General features: G+C 51.1%; 4 protein-coding genes across 4 annotated transcripts; 1 reads left to right on the forward strand and 3 right to left on the reverse strand.

Annotated features, from left to right (window-relative positions):
* Positions 1-2152: 2152 nt before the first annotated feature.
* Positions 2153-2692, forward strand: MAA_03187 (Cell wall galactomannoprotein; the record flags this gene model as incomplete). The annotated part of the gene is made up of 1 exon (XM_007821185.1): positions 2153-2692. The coding sequence occupies one exon, from the start codon at positions 2153-2155 to the stop codon at positions 2690-2692; it is 540 nt and encodes a 179-aa protein (XP_007819376.1).
* A 701-nt stretch (positions 2693-3393) lies between these two features.
* On the reverse strand, positions 3394-5940 carry MAA_03188 (glutaminase GtaA; the record flags this gene model as incomplete). The annotated part of the gene is made up of 6 exons (XM_007821186.1): positions 3394-3749; positions 3809-4005; positions 4065-4811; positions 4873-5143; positions 5214-5509; positions 5621-5940. 6 exons carry the CDS (start codon positions 5938-5940, stop codon positions 3394-3396), a joined length of 2187 nt encoding a protein of 728 aa, XP_007819377.1.
* A 5175-nt stretch (positions 5941-11115) lies between these two features.
* Positions 11116-12592, reverse strand: MAA_03189 (Peptidase S8, subtilisin, His-active site protein; the record flags this gene model as incomplete). Its single annotated transcript, XM_007821187.1, has 5 exons — positions 11116-11310; positions 11366-11702; positions 11752-11951; positions 12008-12244; positions 12308-12592. The coding sequence occupies 5 exons, from the start codon at positions 12590-12592 to the stop codon at positions 11116-11118; spliced, it is 1254 nt and encodes a 417-aa protein (XP_007819378.1).
* Positions 12593-14371: 1779 nt separating this feature from the next.
* On the reverse strand, positions 14372-15379 carry MAA_03190 (uncharacterized protein; the record flags this gene model as incomplete). Its single annotated transcript, XM_007821188.1, has 4 exons — positions 14372-14527; positions 14575-14628; positions 14688-15072; positions 15132-15379. The coding sequence occupies 4 exons, from the start codon at positions 15377-15379 to the stop codon at positions 14372-14374; spliced, it is 843 nt and encodes a 280-aa protein (XP_007819379.1).
* Between the last annotated feature and the right edge of the window lie 729 nt (positions 15380-16108).

A 16108-nucleotide genomic window follows, 5' to 3' on the forward strand; every position in this document is an offset into this window, starting at 1 on the left:
ACTAAATGGCACGAAAATTTCAAAATCACGTATTCGAAAAGAGACGGTCAGATAAGTACATATCGTCACACGTAATGCGTCTATCCGAGTCTACTTCTACGTACACCAAGCGACGTGGCCATCGTCGATAAAGACGTACTGCGCGACGTTACCAATACTTCCGTGCTTGCACTCCTCGCTGGTTTCAGGGTACTTGGGCTTGAAAACTCCTACGGTCATCTACCTCTTTATATGCTGAATTGGGCTGTGTGCATGCGGTTGCTACCCGTGCGGTACCTGACTCGCCAATTCCTTTTGCCTGCGTCGCTAGCTGACGGGAACGAAGGGGTTAATATGACCTCACTAGGCTTTACGGCTCTATTGTTGCCATTTTGCCCCCGGCTATTCAGCAAGACATGGAGTAGGCCGGCATTCCGGTCCTCTCATAGGGCACCAACGGATGTGTGGTTTTACCAAGAGTGAACAGCCTGTTGGCCTGGCATAATACCTACAGCCTATAACCTTTCTTTTAGACTGGGTAAGTTAGCCCGTTAGATGGTGCCCATCGGGCCAAGGCGACTGATATAGTTTGAGCTAGTCAAAGATGCTAATCTCTGGATACTGGACTACTGCCAACTTATTAGTTTAATACGTTTAGTGATGTGGTTCCCACATACAGATCACCTCGATACCGCCATGAGGGTGTAACCGAGTAGACTCATGGTGACCATGTTCCGTTTTAAGCTCCTGGGATATTGGTGCGAATGTCGGGAAGCAGCATTGGAGGCTTGTTCCCAAGGTTGTGTCAGGCAGCATGACTGGTGCCAGCAGCTACTGCAGTTGACCTTGACTGAACAGGTAGTATCAGTAACATTACCCATATTGAACCAGCACGGAGTAGTCATCCTAGCAAGGAATATCACTTTGCTGTACACGCCGCCGAAAGTGGCCGTGGAGACATGACAATAACGCAAAGAGCCCAACCGCAGTCTGTTATCGCTCTTCTTCCACTCACAACGACAGTATTCGATCTGATCCATTCAGCCAGTCCGCCTTCACACCTCTCTCCTCAAGTCCAACTGTACATGAAGTATCTAGGGTAGTCCTAGGCGTATTGCCCGGGTGAGCGTGAGGCTGCCCACACTTTGTGCCGTCACAGGACCACGTCAGAACCAAAAGGGATATCGGGGGTATTTGGTCAAGAGAAGAGATGAAAAGGGCCCGACAGCTCCGTGTGCTCGATATGGGCTGATACCGTCAAATGAAGAAGTGGCACAAGGACGCAAAAGCCCTCCAAATTGCAATATTGTCAACAGTGCCGGGTCCCCAGATTGGACAGCCAGACCGTGACGTCCACGAGCAGTCCCTCGTGCATAATCATCATATGACCGCGACGCCGGACCCAGGAGGACATGAACAGTATAAGTGTCTAAAAATGGCCCGAGGCTACTGGACCTGTAATGCACGGTCGATACCGCAAGAAAACACGTCGCCAGTTCCCAAAATGGATGATGCGTATGGCCGAGCCTCTTGCCGCTCTGGGCAATCTGATGCTCGGATGATGATGGCATGATGCCACGCGCGGCAAGACAAATTCGACCAGACCAAACTCGCGTTTTACGTCGCGCGCCTTGCGCTAGGCCCAGCTTGCTCAAGCGACTTGCTGGGCAAAACTCAATGCCGCCTCATGACCCGTGCCTGAAGACTTCAATGTTCACGACTTCCGCCGGACAACAGAGTGACCGCATGATGCCGGACCTAAGGATAAGCTAAACCGACAAGATTACGCAACTAAGCACGAATATAGTCTTGATTTTGAGCCAAGTCCCCCATCCGGAATGAGCTGCTGCGCCCGACGCCGTTTTTGCCCCATGCGCCCCAAACCCCTTTCCACGACTCGGCGCAGATATCACCACTCGCTCGATCCTAGCTCCGCCAGCACCACCAAGCCGACACACTCATCCTCGCAAGGTGACGCAAACGACCGAGTTAGCCCTCCAACAATGTTTGCTAGCAAGCTCCAGATCCCCCCCAAGCAGGCCATTATATAAAGCCCCCAGGACGCCCCTGCCGCTGCCAACAAAAGGTCAACTCCAACAACACCATCCCCAAATCCCACCTCCCTTCCCACCACGCACACACAAAAACCACCCACCACCACCAAAAAGCAACCATGAAGTTCGCCGCCCTCGCCCTCCTCGCCCTCTCGGGCACCCACGCGGTCATCCTCCCCCGCGAACGCCCCCACGACCTCGCCAAGTGCCTCAACGACGTCACCAGCACCATCACCAAGCTCGACACCGAGACCAAGGCCTTCGAAGGCACCATCCAGCCCGTCGTCAACGCCACCGACGCCGTCACCGCCAACATCCAGACCTGCCAGTCCATCGTCGACAACTCGGACCCCATCGGCCTCTCCGGCGCCCTGGAACTCCTCAAGCCCGTCCAGGAAATGGACAAGTCGGCCAAGAAGCTCCTCGAAGCCGTCAAGGAAAAGGTCGACGCCGTCAAGAAGGCCAAGAAGTGCGGCCTGGCGCGCGAGAAGATTGGCGCCCTGTGCACCGCCGGCCGCGCCCTCACCCAGTCCATCTGCAACAAGATCAGCCACAGCATGGCCAGGAACATTGCCAAGCGCCACGCCGCCAAGATTGAGAATATTCTCACCCAGTCGCAGGAGATTTTTGAGACGGGCAAGTGCGACGACGTGGAGTAGGGGATTGTACGGCGTTGACGGCAGAGTCGAGTCGGGGCAAGTCGGTCTTGCAGCGGCATAGGGAGCCTCGGCGTGGAAAGGAAAACAAGTACTCTAGAGCAGAGTAGCATTAGGGAACACTGAATTCATCAAAGCTTTCATATACTTTTGACCACGTTGTGCTGATTAGTCCTGTCCAGTGTACATATTCGTCACCCGTGAAATGATGTCAGATGGCAAGACGCTCACTCGCTCGGTAGTCATTGCCGGCCTGTAATTTAGAACGCCGTGGCAAACTGCTCGCAGTGGCGGCCTTGAGTCTCGGAATCCACTAGTACACCTTGCTGATATGACATTGTAACACCAAGACGTGTTTGCCCGTTGTGTCGTATTACGCGTGAGCTTTTGAATCTGTGTGGGACTCGATGTTTTATTTGTGCCATTCAATGAGTCGGCAAGCTGCTGGAAATAGTAGAGAAATTTGATCATGTTTAATTGAATTGATTCATCATGTTGATCATCAAGGTCCCCTTTTATACTTGCATGTGTATTCAGAGCCCCTGAAAAAAAAAGGCTGCCTTGTAGCAATACTGAACTACGGGATGCAATCGAGACTGTTTGTGAGCGGAAATAAGGGCATGATACGCTTGAAAAGGGGCTGTATCCAAAACAAAAACAACTATAATCCTAGCCGCCGAATCGTGACTCTATTTGTGCTGCGTCTATTTCCGCAGCGCAAGCAACGAGAACGTGCCGCCCACCACAGGTCTCGCCGTGAATTGAAGACCCCCAGGATAGCCACCAGTATTCACGTCGTAAAGGTCTGTAAAGGCACGCCAAGTGGGCGTCTCGTTGATCCATCTGGCAATCTTGGAGATGAACATATTCTGCGTGTCGGGCTTGGCTACAGCGGCTGCGAACAGCTCCCAATCCACCTTGGTCCAGACGTTGCGCGTGTCGAGAATAACGCCATACTCCTTTTGCGTCTTTAGGTAAAAGTCGCTTTGCATGTCGTAGATTTCCTGGGGAATAAAGTCGAGACCTAAAAGCTTGTCTGGGTAGATATTGTAGAGGAGACCTGGCACCCTATGTGTTAGCTCGCCCTAGTGACTATTGATGAGCGTGCAGTGCGCGTACCGTAGGAGTCTTTGTTGTCATACTGCAGCATGCTATGCCCGGCCTCGGCATTGACGCCATGCTCAGTCCAGAATTCAAGGTATTCCTTGGCTAGAGTAGAGTAGTTGCTACTCTCGTCTTCGTACCCGGCCCGGGTGGCGACTTCGGACATGGCTTGGAGGGCAATGATGCCTTTGATGGCCAGATTGGTCTGGTTACTATGGTCATACATGGTTAACTTGGGACTCGTCTTCACGTGGCTCTGGGCTAGACTTACGCAAGGTGGCCAGCAAAGTCATCGGTAGAGAGCTGGCTCGCAGGGATCTTGGCGTCGTTTATCATGTACTGAGCCCATTTGACGAGCAAATCCCAATTGGCCGAAAGATATTCGTCGTCATGCGTCAGCTGAGAATAGGCAAGCATCATGATAATCATGTTGCCACACTCCTCCAGGGGCATGTGTTCATCGTTCCCATCAGCGTAGCCAAGGGCCCTGGGAAAGCGCCCCAAGTCGTGCTGTGCAAAGTCATTCGGATAGTGGTATCGGTCATTGAGCAAAAGAGGCTCGAGAAGATACTTGAGCAGGTTCGGGTTCAAGTACAAGAGGATGGGGAACGCAGGGAAGATGACGTCAACAGTTTGAATGTCACTATTTGACGAAATTTCTTTGAGGAAAATTAAAGGATTGTCTGGGGTGCCTGTGTATGCGAGGGCACCAAAGGTTTGTCGAAGAGATAGAGTGGTGATTGTTGCATAGTCCTGGCCAGCAGCAGCAACAGAGTCTCTCTGGATGCGAAGATCCAATCGATTGGCAGCATGCGTGGCATTGTCGTAGTCGTGGTAGAAAAATGGGACTAGGTCATTCTCCTGAAAATATGAAGCCCATAGAGATGGCACGCTCTGCGGCTCTGCAGCCTCCCCAACCCACTGAATACTGTCCCGTTGGGCCACCCCGATGGTAAAGACAGTCTCGGCCCATCCGCCCTTGACAGTGCCTAGATCACGGGAAAGGGCAAAGACGGGCCTTTGGTCCCCGGTCAGCAGTGTTTCCAGAGATGTCAAGATGCAATAGAGTTTTGACTCACCACCTGTCATTGACGGCGCGGAACCGGTTGTCAACCCGGTTGTCCAGCGACCCCTCTTGAAGGAATTGCCCGCGTACATCCACGTCAGCACCAATCTTGTAGCTTACACCACTCTGGTCACCAGTGGACCAGTACCAAGTGCCCCAAGCTGCATTTTCTCCATCCTCCTGGAAGACGGTCTCTTTCTGTTTCCAGAACCTGTGGCTACGCACGCCAGAATTGGATGAAGTATCCCACTCAACCACTGCTCCAGTGTCGCCCGATGCCCATTCTGTGAAGACGTATGTCAGCAGAAAGCTCACAGCCACGGGTGTCAAGGGTGCCAAGGGGCTCTGACTGACCTCCCGACACGTCGGAATAGACTTGCACTCTGTGCGACTTGCCGTCGCGAGATTTAACAGCAACGTTGATGTATGAAAAGGGGACAGATTGGCGCCTCAAGTCGTCTGGGTAGACGGGCGATAGAAATTCCACTCGCATGTCAACCTTGTCAGCAACCGACATGTTGAAGATGCTACGAGTTGACGTATACTCTAAGCTCAACTGGTCGACATTCGGAGCTCCAGGAGCGCCACCCATCCAGTTATATACTTCACCGTCGACCTTGACAAAGCCTTGCCATCCTTGGATCCCGGTTCTGTACGCGGCAGAGAATGGGAGAATTAGCTACTGCATCTCTCCCGTGATCTTGGTGCTAAGACTTGTGCGATTTGAGATGACCGTTGGGGGAAAGGGGGGCAGAACTTACGCCCAAAATTTGGGCCATTGCCCCGGGAGGATAGCGTGAGGGCCGTTTTCTTGCCCGTTGAGCCAGACATTCAGATATGGATTACGCACGGCCAGAGGAACAGCCGGAGGTCTGGCAGGAGTAAAAGAAGAATCGGCTCCTACCTGTCCACCAATGACAGCAAAAACAGCCGCCGAGGCCAATTTGACGAACTTCATGACACCAGGAATCCTCGTCAAGCTTTGTTGAAGGCCGGGGGAGTAGATTGTTGACAACCAGGGTGTCTCAACCACCACCTCGTAGAGGTCCTCCCCCGTGGTATTTATACTGGGCAGAAACATGTCTGGCGGGACTTTCTAATTGGGAAAGAGTAAATACGACAGTAAATGCAGGAAAGACAGGTCATAGACAAAGGCAGGGGGTGTGTATGTGCAGGTGTGTGCGCTTCCGCGTGCGTGCAAAATGCGGAATGCAATAGGTAAATGCGCGTGGTGGCGGCCGGCCGCGTCCACGAAATTTAAGACGCAGTGCAATCGAACACAGCCCTCACCGATAGCAGAAACGGCATTCAGAAAAGCAGAAGCTCTAGTCGAACGATGGGGAATGCAAGGTCGAGGCCGCACAGCAAACACATCCACCCAATGGCTCAATCGGCAGCAAAGTTGAACTTGGCAGAGTCCGAAGGATGAGGCTTGAAGGCTGTGTCCGTTCTACTGGGTTAGCACCCGACCAGAAAACACAAAGGCAAGACCAACAGAAAACAAGCTAATCAAACAAGCGGGCAGGGCGAGACACACACAGCGTAGTCGGGGACGGCGGTTTGGGCGGCAAGGCGAGCTGTGCAGTCGCACTCGGTATGCGCAAATTGGCCGGCTAGTCGAGGCTTATTTTGGTGCACGCGTCGCGGTCCGTTCGATTGTATTCTGACTCTGGCAAGCAAGACACAAGGAAGGCTGAGCATGCATATGGACTTGATGGATTGCGGAAGGGGAAGGGAGCAGAAGGAGAGGGTGACACAAGTCACTGCAATGCAAGTGCGCACGCATGTGGGCGGATCAATCGATGCCGGCGATGGAACGAGAGGGGGTGGAGGTGCGGGCTACGACATCCAGGGGTCTTGCGGTGGGGCAGAACAATGCGGAGGGGCGTGCGGCAGTGGCGCTGACCCCAAAGTCGACCAGACAGGCAAGAGCGTCACGGCTGCGAAAAGCAGAGGCAAAATGCCGCGTGACGCCCGACAGAACCACTCATTTGTGCGTGTTCTGTCCGCATCCTGGCTGTATGCAGCCACTGTAACTTGGGCCTCGTAGCATTGGAACAGAATGGGAGATGAGGTCATGAGGGGACGTTGGGGAAGATTGATGGAACCAGCACAAATGAGGCCGTGGAGGCTGCCATGCCCGTCGGTATTCGTCTGGTGCCTTGAGCGTTCCAGATGCCCCAGTGCCTCCATCTCTGCACATTTACGCTCGCATCGGTACCTAATATTCCGTACAAGACGGGGCAAGGCAAACCCGAGCTCCACTGCGCCTTCCCAAACTGCATCGTTGATGGAAGGAATCGGCCGAGATGCGCAGAGCATTACAGACGCCCTCTCCGTTGACCAAATGAACAACGAAGCTATGATGGCTACTATAAAGTATTTCGAAGCTCTTTTGGGTCGACGGTGCAAGCCTTTCGCATGACCGCACCAACACTTTTCTACGTATTGGCAAGGCCTGACGCTGACGGATGTCTACCTACCTGGTAGGTACCCAAGTGCCGATGGCCATGGGCCATTATGCCAGATTTGATCGGTGTGCAATGAACCGCCCAGGACGAAGGAGGGGCGTGTGCTTCTGCGGTTCCGCGCATGCTAATTCTGTTGTGCATATTTCTGTGTCTGTCTGCTTCCAACCAGTCGTTGGCTCGTCCTCCAAACCCCCACCTGCACCATGTCTAAACTTTACTTCTTTTAATGTTGCATGCCCCAACTTTTGATGTCTTCCTCTCTCCTCGACACGGCCATGGCCAGAGTCTACCTCGAATAATCCTTCCAAACACCCGTGCCTGCTTGATGGTCGGTTTCGGTTCTTGTTCCGCCCCTGAGTACCCAAAGGCCCGGAGTTGGAAAATACTATTGGAACATGGTGTCGCAGGACATGGCTCTCGACAATCTCAACGCATTTGTGGCCGCCATCTTGCGTTCCTGCACAACATCGTTCCAAGTCATGGGTCTTGCCTGCCTGATTGTCAATGGGAAGCTGATTCGCGCTGTGTGTGCGAAACCAGCCTGTTTGTCATGCATTTGGTACGTACGGCCTCTGGATGCTTTCAAATGATGCAGCGCTCCGTTCTTCATCCGGATCACGGTAGCTAATGAACTCCGGCACCTTACCCAAGATTTCCTCCTCTGTCCCCGCTCTACAGTACCTTGGCGACTCATCGATCGAATTATGGTAGCACCACAGCTCAGTGGTCGCGTGTCTCCCCATGAATTGAGGACTTGGGAACGATGTAACCCTCGCTGTGGTCTGCCCCCGTTCTCGAACCACTGCCATCGCTTTAACTGGCCAGAGATCATAGACTTTGGCTACGGACTCCGCACATGCGTCTTTACGACCCAACGCAACCTCGTGCGAAATGGCCTTCTGGATTCAGACTCTTGCCATCACATTTCACCATCATCCGAGCGGATAGCACTGTGCCGACATCAAACGAGTCAAATGCACTCCGAGTGCTCTCGACCAAACTGTGAATCTTTTTGCCGACGCAGACGACGCCTTCGTCCGTTCACAATTTGCTGGTCCCAGACGACAGACTGTCACCGTAACACCTCGGAAGTCCCATGATGTACTCCTCTGCGACTACCCTGCTCTCTTGTGCTGTGTGACCACTAAATGCCGACACAGCTTGCCAACTTACCATGCATGTTATGTCTGTGTGTTGTAATAGCCCGAGCAAGTCTCCGGGAGCTTTTCTACAAGACGGTTTATGCGGGCGCACGTTGTCATCTCATGGAGTAACTTTCATTACATGCCGCAAATCACCAGACATGGGGGTCCTCGAGACTAGTACCCACGGCCGACTTGCAGCCACGCAAGACTAGAAAATACAACACAATCAACGACGAAACCCAACACCAACTCTTCACAGTTCTTCCACCGCCCATTAATCTATCTTGATGGTTGATGAGGATGGAAGCCGTAGCAATTTGGGTGGCAGCTCTGACGTATCTCATTCAACTCCCCTGCCGATCTTGCCGATCTGACTCTCGTGCCTGACAGGTATTACAGCCTTGTAGTAGGAAATACATACGGCACGGGCTACAGTAAAGTCGTGGTAAAGGTGGCCTCGTGCCCATTCTGACTGCAAGACTCAAAAAAAAATTATTTAAGCAGCAAAACGCTCCGCCATCCATAGCCTGCGTGCCTTCAACAATGCCTCAAATCTAAATCGACCATGGAGTATTTCATACCCGGAGTGAAATCCTCAATTGTGGCCGTCGTTCTTTTCAGCATCATTACTCATCAAACGACCGTCAGTTCGATGGGAGTGCTGGACGGGAAAAGCCGTCGGCTCCGAATGTCAAGCTTCTTGGCATCTCGGCTCTAGACTGCGCCCCTACGTTCCTACGAAATGTTCTCCACAGGAACCAGCACTTTCTACTCCCCGATGACGTTCTGAATTAGTCCAGGACACAGTTTAATAGCTAGCCTGACGCCTATCGCAGGCCAGACTAGCCAGTATTCATTGGCCACAGAACAGCAAGGTAGGTAGCAACTTGCTTTCGCTGTTCTAGCTTCCACATAGATTGTTTTATGCGGTAGCGAAATTTTGAGGAAAGAGCCATCATTTATCCATTTGGATACGAAGGTGCTCAACTCGGACCAGAGGCAGACTTTGATATCATAAACATTTATCAGTGCGTGTCTTCCCAAAATATTTCATCCTCAAAGACTGCAATCCCACGAAATTCGTTCTTGCACAAATTCATGGGTGTTCTGGATGCCAACTGGACTACGTCCTTTGATGCAGTCATCATCGTAATTGTGCCGGAGCCAGCCAACCTCGGCCTGTTCACGACCCTTTCCTCCCGCTTCTTGCACTGCAAAGTCAACCCACATGATCAATATAAGACGGCGCATGTCTTCGACCCTGCACGATATCACTTGACGGGGGCGTGTACCAAACCACAGGGCTGAAAGATAATAGGCGGGATCGGCAAGAGATCAGCGCTGTCATGTGGTGTCGGTTCATGGGTGCGAGAGGGGTCTGGTCGGCAGTTTCGATTCGACCGTTGAAGCTTTCATATGAAGCAGACGTGTTCGAGACCAAATGCACATTCGGCCTAGTTCGTTTGCTTGCCGCGCTTCCCCGCGTTGCTGCGATAGTCGTGCGATTTGGCATCTGAGCGGCGATCAAGTTTACAGACTTGCCGAGATGAATGGTGCCTGCGCGACACGTAAGCCAGATGCTCTCTAGTGTAATATGCTTGGTATCGTATTTATCATGTCTTGGGGCCCTTGAAATGTCCAAGATTCTGCTGCCGACTGAAGGGTCTGCGGACATGAGACGGTGATGGTACAGTAGTGGCTGACGTGGGAGTGTGGTTTCACAAGACATACCCCAATCGGAGTACACCACGAGGTAAACATGGTTCTTCACGGCGGGGAATCGCAGTACTTGAACCGGGCTATCGAGGCTGGTATGCGGGATGTCGGGTGCCAATGCAGTGCATCAAGGCGTATGCTATGAAGGCGGACAGAGAGTGACTTGTGTCAATTTGACTGGGCAATGGATCGGCAAACGTTAGACAGAGGAAGCGCCATTGTCCTACGCCAGGCTAGCCAATATCACTTAGTCTTTTCACTTGTAGTGCTCTGCCTGGAACAGGAACAGTAGCGCGTGAGGTCGTGATGCATCGCAAGTCTGGTCCACATCCTTCATGTCTTCCCCAACGAGCCATGAGTACCAACCCGATCCAAGAAGTCACATTATATCGGCATTTCGCCCATCTATGAAATGACGACTATTGCTGCCAAGATGGTTTCATACTTTGTCCATGCTAAAATTACCGCCACTACCATGGGTTCCAGCAGTCTAGTAATGGTAGACATTGCAGTAGCTTGCCTATGGTTTATATTAGGTCCTATAGGGCTGTATCTTGAACCCGCTAGAGCTGTGTATGCATTTGAATCTGGATATGAGATACCTGGGTTGTATCGGCGCACAAAAACTCGCAGAATACACACCAGATCTGTCCATATTTGGTAACGCTGTAAACTAGATGGTACTTGGATATACTTAACGGCCCAGAAGCCAACAGCCCCCAAGCCATGTCTAACTAAATATTTGACTGCCCACGGCCAACATGCGTCCTGGCCTTGTATGTACTAGTCGGCATTGATAGTTGTGCGTTTGCCAGTACTGCTCTCAATCCGACAAGAAGGAAAAAGACCTCAAAATATACAAACTCCAGAAACATTTCACAATGATATTCTGGCATGTAGAGCACTACGTATACGTAGTATTTTTTATACATCCACAACCGCGTTAGTAGCAACAAGGTTCGCCGTATACAGCTTCTGCTCCTTGACTGCCCCCTTGACCGCCACGTCCTTCAAGTACTGACACATGTTCGGAATAGCCGACTTGCCATAAATAGAGGCAAAATACGCCGCCAGACCAGTAACATGGGGCGTGGCCATTGAAGTTCCACTCAACAATGACTGCACCGCGTCAGCTTTACACCCAGTTGTCGGAGTAGGGCGGATCCCAACTTACAGTTCTGTTATCCGGCTGAAGCGACATGATGTCCACACCAGGAGCCATCAGATCAACGCCCGGGCCGTAACCAGTGTCGACGGCAGGCTTATTGTTAATGTCAACAGACCCGACAGTGCAGACAGTCGCCTCGGAGGCGGGCGAGGACTGCGCCACGTCTCTGGGCTTGTTGCCGGCCGCGACGGCCACGAAATAGCCCTTCTTGGCCAGTTCGGCCGCAGCAACATTGATGGATTTGGCGTAGCCGTTTGAATTGATGCTATAATTGACCACGACGCCATTGGGGCACGTGCGATTCGCGGCATCGACGGGCACATACTCGAGGCCTGTGGGCGCGCTGAAGTATTAGCCATGGACGCAAGTACTTGGGCACACGGACGGAGTACTAGCCTGCAATGAGCCTGTCGCCCTCGGCATTGCCATTAGAGTCCAATACTTTGATGCCGAATATCTTGGTCTTTTTTGCTACTCCGTAGGAAGCACTGCCAATGATGCCGGCAACGTGGGTGCCATGGCCGTCTGTGCTGTCATCGACGGTTGAGTTGGCGACGAAGGACTTGATTTGCAGTGCGCGCCCTTCAAACTCCTACACGATAGTAGTCTTAGCATGGGTTTCCTCTGGGCTGGGTATGGTATTCTTACCGGGTGGGTGTCGTCCACTCCAGTGTCGATAACATAGGTGCAGGTGCCCTCGCCGGCTCGAGAGTCGTACACGTACTTGGATTCACCCTCGGAAGTTGAGTATTGGTTTGAAATGCGACCCAGATTCCACGTTGCGCTCTTCTGCTCGATAGGAGCGCCTGTCGAGTTTTGAAGGGCCCGATTCACTGGCTCGGAGCTAGAAATGGAAGACGTTGTCACTTGTTCAATGAAGTCGACCTAATAAGGTGGGTGTAAGTCAAAGGTGCCATCTGGATTCGAGCTGCAAGGGTAGAAACCTACAGCTGGATGTCTTCGCAAGCCCGCGAGTGTATTTCCGTCAAGATTTGCTGAAAAGCCGCGGCGGAGGTGCTTGTATTCGTGTCTGGGCTTGATATTAAAACTTTCTATAGCGTCTTTGTGGTCGGCTTCAGAGGCGCCAGATCGAAGGTAGACGACGTATCTATCGGCAACGAGGCTTGCATCGTCCCCACGAGGAATAAGAAGTGGCGCATGGACGGCCCGCGGTGCAGAACCAGGGGCGGCGATGGAGACAGCTAGCCCAGAGAGGAATATCAGAAGACGCATGTTGAAGTGTGGTTATGGAACTTGGTGATGATGAGCCCTGAGAAGTTGAAGTTGTTGAAGTTGGACTTGGACGCACAAAGAAGCCATATTACCTTAGTTATAAATAAAGAAGCTCACTAGCAACTATCCAAGAATAAACGACAAGGTACATATAGATTGAAGTCATATTCAGCCTCGCTACGTGGACTTTTCGGCAATGGCCCGATTTTTCGTCACAAAAGAGCCATCCAACGACGACTCAAACACACTAGCAATTACCTTCCTGGCAATGCATTACTCATGCTTTGATCCAGGATCCACCCCTTTCCTGTCCCTGGACTATAACGCGATGGCGACTTCTATAATTCGAGGGAACCATCTCCATACCGTCGGAGGCTCTGAGCCGATAAGGCGTAGGAAAGTCCGGTTCTGCACAGCCGGGTTGCATGATTCCCCTTTTTATTGTGGGCGAAAGAATAACCGCTACGTAACTCGAGACAGATGCCTTATCTTTTCAATTGCGCGTCATGCTTCGTATTCTGATCCTACGCGACCCCTAAGCCACCATCCGCGGGCACATCGCCGCGGAGATGCTCTCGCCGCGAACAAATTCGCCCCTCTGGGACAAAACACCCGACACAAACGATGGTCATGGCATAACATCACCCGCTGTCTGGATTCATTGCCGCGGGACAAAACGGCGGAAGCCGCGGAAAGCGCGCGGCCTTTGATGCTTGGAGGCCGCTGCTGGTACATTCATATGAGTCGGAGCGGATGGCTTCACGTTCAATTCTTGAAAATGAAGCCCATGAGACAATCTTTGCAGCTCTTTCAATGAATTTGGAGTGAATAAATGTCCATGGCTTGAAATACTCCCCCGGATAAGTTTTCGCCGCTGAATCCCACATTACAAATCGCGTTGGCGATTGTGAAGTCCGCGTGGTTAGAGCTAGTTAGAAACACGCAGTTCTCACAGCCGCTACTCAGAGCTGGCATCTAGATTCCTCATAAAAGCAACTGCTAGCGACGATGATGTCATCAGCCGTCAGGCAATGGATGCAGTTCTCTCTTAACGAGCTGTTTTAAGCGTGTTTCAGGATTCCAAGTAGCCCCTGAAAGCAGTCAGCTTCTATATCGGGAAAAGCTTCAAAGACCCTGATAGACCGTTTTGATCATGGCCTAGTTTCAATATGGATTTGATCCGTAGCTGCTACTCGTGCGCATTTCCTAGAGAGATTAGCAGAAGAATGCAAAGATGCGCGATACAGGTCGTTTCTCAATCTACCCTGAAATAGAATCATATTTTTGCGGCACCTTGTAGCTTACAGAATAGATTGACACCTTTATCACAGAATGTCTATGTTCATGAGTTGTTTTGCAAGGCTGTTCCTAGTAGCTTGTACGCAAGGCCAAGTTACTCCTGGAGCTAAGCTTGGTCTACAAGGAATAATAATATTGCTAATCTCTCCAAAATTTAAAAATGGACTGCGTACACTTGATACACTCTTCATATTACGTCACAGAATTGGCCAATTGGTCCACGCGTATAGTCAGCTCGCGCTTCACGGGCGGGAATCTAGCCCTGGATAATGAGCTCCAAGTGTCCGATACTATTTAAATTCTGCCCTCTGGTCGCAATTTATACTAGTCACTAACGGGTAGTAAATCCCTTTTTTACCTCTCAAGCCATTAATGCAACCAGCAACCTACCAAATCCGACTGCATCCCGCCCCTTGTACATTTAATATTTTTAGAGCTTTTATCCAGGAGAAGCTCTTCCGGACTAGATAATGCATTAACTTAACCCCCAACAGGTGATTCATGAGTCAATTTCTCCAAAGCGCCGTTACGGTCCTTCATAGTTTCGTCCCCAACGCATCGCTCTTCAGTTCTGTCTACCTCTTCCCGCACAGCCTCTGGCATCCTCAATACGATTGGATTAAACGGACGAAAAGGCTTCCCTTTGTTAGTAATCTATTCTAAGGATTAAAGACTAAACTTACCCAGAATACCCAGCTGGGTTTGTACCACCAACCCCCAGCAAACACCGTATACTCCTTTGACAAGGTGAGACATGGCAATTGTAGCAAAACAGCATTCTCGCAAGGGGACTCACTATTCCATCCTCGGCTTTAAATTCCTGGGAAACACCGGCCCCAGTAATCATGCCCCAATTTCCTTTGCCACTTAATTTTTGTCCATCCAAAGCACTCCCAGTACACTGAACAGATAGTTCTTCGTTCGCTCCCAGAACTGCCGCTACTTTACAGTGCGTAGTGCAGTATACTTGGGTGACCAAGAATAGCCCATAGTCTGAGACTGGGTCATCAAACTTTAGCTCAGAGATTTTCTCACGGCCATGTTCCTTGACCCAATCGCGAAATGGTTCATCTGGTTCATATGCCCTGTATTGGACGGGGTCGGTCAAGAGAAGGCCACACTCAGACTTTATTGTTGTAAAGCCCAGCGAAAATCCAGCTTTTGGAGGCAAGTTTCCGATTCTACATCCATGTTAGTGCTGGGTTTCGACCCTATTTTATACTTGTACCAGAATGCAAACCTTATTTCAGCTTCCGCGTTGCATTTGGTCCATTTCATAGTCTCTCCATAGACTGGACCTAGTTCAACCGGGGGCTCTGTCACAAGCTTAGAGTCCTTGGAGAGATCAGCAGAGAGATCGATAATAAGGTGCCAGTGTCCGTTTATATCGAAATATCCACAGTGACCGGGCTGGAGGTTGGGCGCTGCGTGATATAGCGGGCGTCCAAAGCCAACGGAGTGCAGGCTCTTTGTATACACTTTATCCATGCTGAAGACCGGCGCCTTGAGTGGATTTCCATTGTTAGCCAGTTTTGCTGTCCAGATTGTAATGAGGAGTGTTATATATGTATGCACGTAATATCATTGATGGCAAGCTGTATGATGAGCGGCTTGGAGCTGCGCCTTCTCCACAGAGTTTCCCCAAAAACTCATTTTCAGAGTTATGCGCCACAGAAACTCGGTCTGAAAATCGTGGCTTTGATACAATAATATATTTTCTGGGCCGTGGCTGGGATTTCGGGACAACATTCCTTCAGATTCAGCTGTCGTCGTTCAAGCACACCATCGCTAGACGACTTGTCACAATTCACTGGACCAGGCGAAAGAGAAATGTCACACTTCCACCAGTGCTTTACATAATTAAACCTTGTATGCCTCTTATCTGTAGATAGGGTATTATTACGCGTTGGCACGACTGCTCGTTGACGCTTTCGCCCGAATTATCTACAAAGCCACGTCTGTAGCTAAAGATGGTAACAAGTACAATTAGGAGACCGTTTCACAATGTATTGTGTATTACTTACTATCAGTACTCCTCTCCCACACACCGGAAGAAGTTGGGTGTGAGATTTTGATTTAGGTCCAGATAGCTTTTCAATCTGGGCCCCTCAGTAGAGATTGCCTCTAGGATGACATGATACGGGATGGCCAACGCCTTGCGGTTCTGATAGTGAAGGTTTCCGACAAATCCAAGTCCTGCGCACCAGGTTTGCAGAC

This window comes from Metarhizium robertsii, assembly GCF_000187425.2.
Source record: "Metarhizium robertsii ARSEF 23 chromosome Unknown MAA_Scf_4, whole genome shotgun sequence".
In the NCBI taxonomy this organism is placed as follows: domain Eukaryota; kingdom Fungi; phylum Ascomycota; class Sordariomycetes; order Hypocreales; family Clavicipitaceae; genus Metarhizium; species Metarhizium robertsii.